Here is a 7,887-nt window from a genome sequence, read left to right on the forward strand (position 1 = left end):
TTTCTAAAATTGGTGTAGAAACTGAGTGGTTAACAGTTTCAACATCCCTTCCTCCTCTTCAGCCAAATAGCAGCATCATGCTGTGGTCACTACTGCCTGATCCTGAAATGTTTAAGTAAGGATGGAAATAAAAATAACTGTGTAGCTTTGATTTTTAATAAAAATTTCCAGTACCTACCTTTGTAGAGATTCTGAATTAATAGAACTGGGAATCTGATACTTGAGTAAGAAAAGTGTTCTGATGTGTGCTAACAGCACTTGGATTAAGATCACCAGCACACTTCCTACTCATTGAATTCTTTCCTTCTACATGGTTCCATTCCTAATCCATTCATCTACAATTGAGTAATCTCTTGCAAGCTCTGTCTTGCTCAGGCTGGGACCTCTTGTAATAATTATCTGTAATTGCATCATGTTCCCTACACCTAAGGCTTAGGAAGGTTATATGTATGCAGCAAGAGGTACCTTCTCCCTAGGATAAAGCCATCACACACACAAATCCAAGGAAACTTTTCTGATAAAGAACTAATGTGTGCACATTGGCCTCAATATTCTATAGCTCCAGAGAGGGTGGAAAAGACAAGGAAAAGTACATCAATATGTAACATTGGTAAAATTATCATTTATGTAATTTTGCTCACATATATTAGATATATTTATGAATCTGTTTCTACAACATGTATCTGCATTAATATATTATTTATCTTGCAATGTAATTTCACTCCTCAGCTTTAATTAACTGGTCAATTCAGCATGCTTTAAGAAAAATAATAACATGATAGGTGTGTGTTGATGAATTCACTGAGACAATCAAAGTACAATATAAGTATATTCTAATCTTATATCCATAGATACTTCAGGATGTCCCAGTTGTACCTCTATTCCACCTCATACATAGGATTACAATAGTGCCAACCCTTGTTATAATATATTTGCACACATACAGATATTTACTCATCCCCCACATATACATTCCAAATAAACAAAATCACTCGGCCGGGCGTGGTGGCTCACGCCTGTAATCCCAGCACTTTGGGAGGCCAAGTCGGGCGGATCACAAGGTCAGGAGATTGAGACCATCCTGGCTAACAAGGTGAAACCCTGTCTCTACTAAAAATACAAAAATTAGCTGGGCGTGGTGGCGGGCGCCTGTTGTCCCAGCTACTCAGGAGGCTGAGGCAGGAGAATGGCGTGAACCCGGGAGGTGGAGCTTGCAGTGAGCCGAGACTGCGCCACTGCACTCCAGCCTGGGTGACATAGGAGACTCTGTCTCAAAAAACAAAACAAAACAAAACAAAAAAACCCCAAATCACTCATATTTCAGTACGTTCAAAGCCATGGTTTTTCCACTTTAACATGTTGGAAACTAGGAAGAGTTCCAAAATTGATGCTGTTTTGGTTTTACAAATTATTAGGGGTGTGTGTGTGTGTGTGTGTGTGTGTGTGTGCATGTGTGTATACTTTGAGTTGTATCCACACTAATTAAAAAATATATATTTCTTTTTAAATCGAGGGGAAATTGTGAATCATTTGGAGTAAATTATTTCAAAATTTACTAGGCTCAAAATTTTACAGTTTTGGAACATTTATTGTTATTATGCTTATGTCACAGCTGGACACTGAGATGCTATAGAAAGTAAATATGAAACAATAGGCAATTATCTAATTTTAATGTTATATTAATATTCAATAAATGCTAATTGCTTTCTTGGAAACTTATTCTTCATAAATGATTTGTTAATATGAAAAGTTTTACTTATAAGACAAATCAGAATAGAGGACATAATAGTAAACTTCTATTGAAAATAAGTATTTTCCAGGGTTGGTTTAAGTAAACTATTATGCAGTTTTCTGGGTAATGTTGATTATCTATATGAGTGTGATTGTTACTTGAGGATGGAAATGAAGGCAGTATTAAAAGGATTTCTAATCAGCAATTTTTTCAAGGCCACTTTCACCTCTTTGTTCCATAGACTGTAGATGATAAGATTCAACATGGGGGTTAGTCCAGCATACACCAAAGCCATAAATTTATCTATTTCCTGTGAATCTACAGCGGAGGGCTTCAGGTACATGGAGAGAGCCATCCCATAGAACAAAACTACCACCATCAGGTGGGCTGTGCACGTCGAAAAGGCTTTACTTCGGCCTTCCACTGAGCCGATTCTCAGGATACTGGCAAGGATAAATGCATAAGAGATACAAATGAGTAGCATTGGCATGGGGAGAAGAAGTACACTGATCACCAGCATGATTAACTGCACCAGGGAGGTGTCCACACAAACCATTTCAAGACAGCCAGAATTTCACAAGTGAAATGATTGATGATAGTATTAGCACAGAGAGACAGTGGCAGCACAGACATCATTTCCACCGGGGCAGTGAGACAGCCTGTCATCCAGGAGCCAGCTGCAATCTGCACACAGGTTCTCCTATTCATGATGATAGGGTATCTCAGGGGGTTGCAGATGGCCACATATCGGTCATATGCCATCATGGACAGGAGCACACACTCTGTGGAGCCCATGGCGAGGGAGAGGTACATCTGAGTGGCACACCCTGAGGATGAAATAGTGTTTCTCCCTGAAACAAAGTTTGCCAGCATTGGAGTGAGCGCAGAAGAGGTGTACTAGATGTCCAGAAAGGAGAGATTGCTGAGGAAGAGGTACATAGGGGTGTGCAGGTGGGAATCTAGAATGGTGATGGAGATCAGAATAATGTTGCCCAGCAAGGTGATCAGGTACATCAGCAAGCACACCGCAAATATGATGACCTGAACTTTGGAGTAGTGAGAAAATCCCAGGAAGAAAAATACTTTTACAGATGTCCAATTTGCCGGGAACATATTTTTATGTTATGTTCATCTGTACGTATGCATAGAAGGATTAACGTCACACATATATAAAACATAACCCCCTCCTTCACATATCTGGCATGTTTTATTTATATGAACTTGTGTTCTGTTCTTAGATGGTTCTCTAGGTTAGTGATAGTAATAGATATTTGAAGAAATATGTCACTAATAAGAAAAATTTAAGGAGGAAGTCAACAGATACATCCTTAAAATGTTACTTCTGCTGTAAGATTTTCTTTTGGCAATGTGAGGGTAGGAGGATGGTGTATTTAATCAGTATCACAAAAGAATGAGAAAAGAAACAATATTTTGCATTCTTTCTTTTTCCAAAACCACATTTTAACTGCTCTATTTACCTCTGTATCATTGGAATGATTTTCTTCCTCTGATTTGGTAATAATCTTCTTAGGAACTGTTTGGATTTCCAAGTTCACAGTTTCTTCTGCCGTTCCTAGAGATATATCCAAAATAATTTGGAAATCTCAGGGAATAAAGGCAAAAAAAGGTATAGATTTCTGCAGCCATAATTAACTTTGGACACTTAGACACAAGCCCAGAGTTTCCTTCTCAAACTCAGGAAAATGGTGACATGTGACTCATGCTGGGAGACACATGGCAGATACTTCTTTCATCTTGCTATTGTTGTCCTGATGTTTGCGCTGCAGAAACATCCTCCAAAGAACCAGCCATTGGCAGTGTAGGGCACTTAAACCTATTTGTTGCTTTTGAAAAGTCTCCAATTCATGCAGCAAATTAAAGTTAATCATCTATTTATACAGTATTACAAATTCTAAAACTCCAGGGACAGTGTCCCATAAATCCAATTATAGTCAGCAGCTTGTCTTGTCTAATTGTAGGGTTATTCAAACAATACATAAACATGTTTCCTATCTACGCTTTCTTTGGGAAGGGGAACTTTACTCTTCTCCCAATAGTGTTATGGAGTCAGGCTCGTTAATTTAAATGAAGTTAAATAATGGATAATGTTGGTAGTTTGTCCTTCAGATTGTAGGAGAGTTTTATAAGATGAATGAGATCAAGTTGTACTTGATATGGAGCCCAGCAAAGACAGGGGAATGAGTGCTTAAGTAGCTTTTCTATTATTCAACATGGCTTACAGAGAAGGCCATTGAGGGCAGATATTTCTTGTAGCACATAAAGGTCCATTTGCTTTCAGAAACAATTTTTCTTTTGGGAAGTGAGCTTCACCATCTAAAGGCATCTTTACCCTTTAGAAGTCCACTGACGGTTCTACCTATTTGAGTGATGCTTTATAATCCCTGTTTACAACTTGTCTGTTTTCCAAGTGAGAGATGAATGCTTAACAGTGTATGGTGGCATGGGGAATGCGTACTGTCAATGTCATCACTGTACAATTGTGATTGTATAACTTGCTTCTTAGTAGCAGATTGTAATCATGGCCATTACTGAATTGTTTTATATCACATCAAATATTCTTCATCCTCAGAGAAGTTCATAAATTTGAATGATTGCCAAGATTTTTTGAAGCACAGTAAAAATAAATCTCTTCGCTAGTTAGTATTTGCAATCAGAATGCATCTTTTAGTCTGTCATGTACTCACTCCAACAGAGATAGAACTTTCATGGCCTTAGGATCATGCATATGGTTCCCTTCTTTAACTATAGGAAAGCTTGGTGCACAGGAAAGACTAGGAACTTTGTACAATAAACACTTCCCACTTTACCACTTCATTTTTGTCACCTAGAGCAAGTTGATGATCCTCACTGAGATTCAGATTATTTATAAAAGGGCAATGACAATATTTCTTTATCAGAGTTGTTTTGAGGAATAAAGATATTTCCTGTAAAGCAACTAAGACTGTAATTGATGTATAGTAGGTAATTAATAAATGTTAGATTTTTCTCCCTTCTGTGGTTTTTGACATGCTTCTTCAATCATCTTTTTTCCTTGTATTTATTCTCCCTTTTCATTATTTCCCTCTTTGACTATGGCAATGCCCTTCCTTTGCTTTTCTCATTTAGACAATATTTGCTGCAACTGCAATACGAATGGTTAAAGCAAAAGAGAGAAAAGAAATGGACTAACATCTGGCCCCGGAATCCACTTTTCCTCTGAATTTGTTTATCTGATACTCCTTCTGACTTACCTGTCTGGTTCCTATAGACCAAAGCTTGTGAGGCTCAAAGTGAATCATTTAGGTTGACTTGATTGTGCTTGGGGGGAAGGGTTAGAAGAGTACATTATTGGCTGGGTGCAGTGGCTTATGCCTGTAATCCCAGCACTTTGGGAGGCCAAGGCAGGAGGATCATGAGGTCAAGAGATTGAGACCATCCTGGCCAAAATGGTGAAACCCCGTCTCTACTAAAAATACAAAAATTAGCTGGGCATGGTGGCACATGCCTGTAGTCCCAGCTACTAGGAGGCCGAGACAGAAGAAAGAAGAATTGCTTGAACCTGGGAGGCGGAGGTTGCAGTGAGCTGAGATTACGCCACTGCCCTCCAGCCTGGCGAAAGAACGAGACTCCATCTCAAAAAAAAAAAAAAAAAAAAAAAAAAAAAGAACAGTACATTATTTTAGGGCTACCCACAAAAAGATCATGTGGATGCAATGAATAAGTCTCAGAAAGATTGCCAATCTTATTTCCCACTAGTTATGCAGCAACAGACTACATTTCTGCTTTGGAGATACTTCAGAAAATGCTGAAAAGAAGAAATACTGAACCTCCATGGAATTTTCTCTCTGATGGTAAATTATTCTACTATAAAGACACATGCACACATATGTTTATTGCAGCACTGTTCACAATAGCAAAGACTTGGAACTAACCCAAATGCCCATCAATGATAGACTGGATAAAGAAAATGTTGCACAGATACACCATGGAATACTATACAGCCATAAAAAAGAATGAGTTCATGTCCTTTGCAGGGACATGGATGAAGCTGGAAGCTATCATCCTCAGCAAACTAACACGATAATAGAAAACCAAACACTGCATGTTCTCATTCATAAGTGGGAGTTGAACAATGAGAACACATGGACACAGGGAGGGGAACATGACACACTGGGGCCTGTTGAGGGGTCGGAGGCAGGGGGAGGGAGAGCATTAGGACAAATACCTAATGCATGCGGGGCTTAAAACCTAGATGATGGGTTGATCGGTGCAGCAAACCACCATGGCACATGTATACCTATGTTAACAAACCTGAACATTCTGCACATGTATCCTGGAACTTAAAGTAAAATAAAAATTAAAAAAAAAAAGAAAATCAACTGACTATATATCCCACGGATTTCTTTCTGAATTCTTTTATTCTGTTCTACTGATCTATTTGTTTTTCTTTATGCCAATACCACAGTAGCTAGATTATTATAGGTTTATAATAAGTTTATAATGAGGTAGTGTAAATCCTCCAACTTTATTCTTCTTTTTCAATGTTGTTTTGGGTATACTAGGTCCTTTTCTTTTCCTATTAGCTTTAGAATTGTCAGTTTCTCCAAAACCTCTTCCTAGATTTTGAGTGGTATGGCAGTAATTTGTAGATCAATCTTGGGAGAATTGATATCTTAATAATATTGATTCTGCTGATTCATGAACCATGTATCTCTCATTTCTATAGGTCTTTAAATTCTGTCTGCAATGTTCTGTATCTTTCAGTATAAAAGCTTTACAGATCTGCCAGGCGCGGTGGCTCAAGCCTGTAATCCCATCACTTTGGGAGGCTGAGGCGGGTGGATCATTTGAGGTCAGGAGTTCCAGACCAGCCTGGCCAACATGGTGAGACCCCATCTTGACTAAAAATGCAAAAATTAGCTGGGTGTGGTGGCATGCTCCTGTAATCCCTGCTATTCGGGAGTCTGAGGCAGGAGAATCGCTTGAACCCAGGAGATAGTTTGGAGTGAGCCAAGATGGCACCACTGCACTCCAGCCTGGGTGATGGAGTGAGACTCTGTCTCAAAAAAAAAAAAAGTTAATTTTCCCTGTTATTTTATGTTTTAAAATATGTGGTATTTTTCAAATACATATGTATTTTAATTTCTTTTTGTTGGTAAATAGAAATGCAACTGATGTGTATATGGTGACATATCCTGATAGCTTGATAAATTGTTTTATTAATTTTATTATTTATTGTGTGGATTCCTTGGAAATTTTTGTCACTGTTCACATACGCAATCTGGTTGTCTGTAAATCGGGACACTTTTCTTCTTTCTTTCCAGCTGTAACCCTTTTAGTTATTTCTCTTGTCTTATTGTTCTGGCTAAGACAGTCAATACAGTGCTACACACAAGTGGTGATAATGGACATTCTTGCCTTGTTCTTGATCTTAGAAGGAGAACATTCAGTCTTTTAATTGACTTTTTTTCTGGCTGTTTCACCTTGGACATATCTCCACATTCAGCCTCCTTTGTCTTGTGCTTAATTGGAGAGAATTGAAATAGATCATCTTTCATAACCTTTTCAAATATAATATTTCAAAACTCTGATATTCACTTGTATAAGCATCCTTCAGGCTATGTAATGATTCCTGCAGAGCTACAGTGAGTGCATTGATACTACAAATTTATGTGTATGTGTACATCTATAAAATACAAAATTAAATATCTATTACATATAATCATATATCTCTCTCTCTTTATATTTTTTCTTGGACTAGATCTCTATTAATCACCTATGAATATCAGTTAAAACTAAAGTGTAGACACTGGAGCGCAAGAATGAAAAATAACTAGACTAAGGGGTAGATAATTCCATGCTAGCAGAATAAGGAATCAAATCAATGTGAAAAAATAATAGGAGGTGATTCAGATTTGAAACTGTGAAGATCCAACATTGAATTGGAAGAGCAGAGGAGAAGCAAGAAAGTATTTGGAAGCATGGGCTGGCTGTCCAGTCAAAGAAGAACTAGGAAGGATAAAGCCACTTACCTGGAGTGGTGGGGAAGAGGCTAGATCTAAATATTTATCCATATGTCGTCTTGTTTTTTTCAGCATTAAGGGCTCTGAGAATGCCTAGCTTGTCTAAAAGAGGGAGGTTGGTATGATATGGTG

General features: G+C 38.0%; 1 protein-coding gene across 1 annotated transcript; it reads right to left on the reverse strand.

Moving 5' to 3' along the window:
* Positions 1 to 1,886: 1,886 nt before the first annotated feature.
* LOC100602927 (olfactory receptor 13F1) lies at positions 1,887 to 2,845 on the reverse strand. Its single transcript, XM_012500697.1, is given in 2 exon segments — positions 1,887 to 2,287; positions 2,290 to 2,845. Coding segments are annotated over 2 exon segments (957 nt in total).
* Between the last annotated feature and the right edge of the window lie 5,042 nt (positions 2,846 to 7,887).

Source organism: Nomascus leucogenys, chromosome 1a (assembly GCF_006542625.1).
Source record: "Nomascus leucogenys isolate Asia chromosome 1a, Asia_NLE_v1, whole genome shotgun sequence".
NCBI classification, from domain to species: domain Eukaryota; kingdom Metazoa; phylum Chordata; class Mammalia; order Primates; family Hylobatidae; genus Nomascus; species Nomascus leucogenys.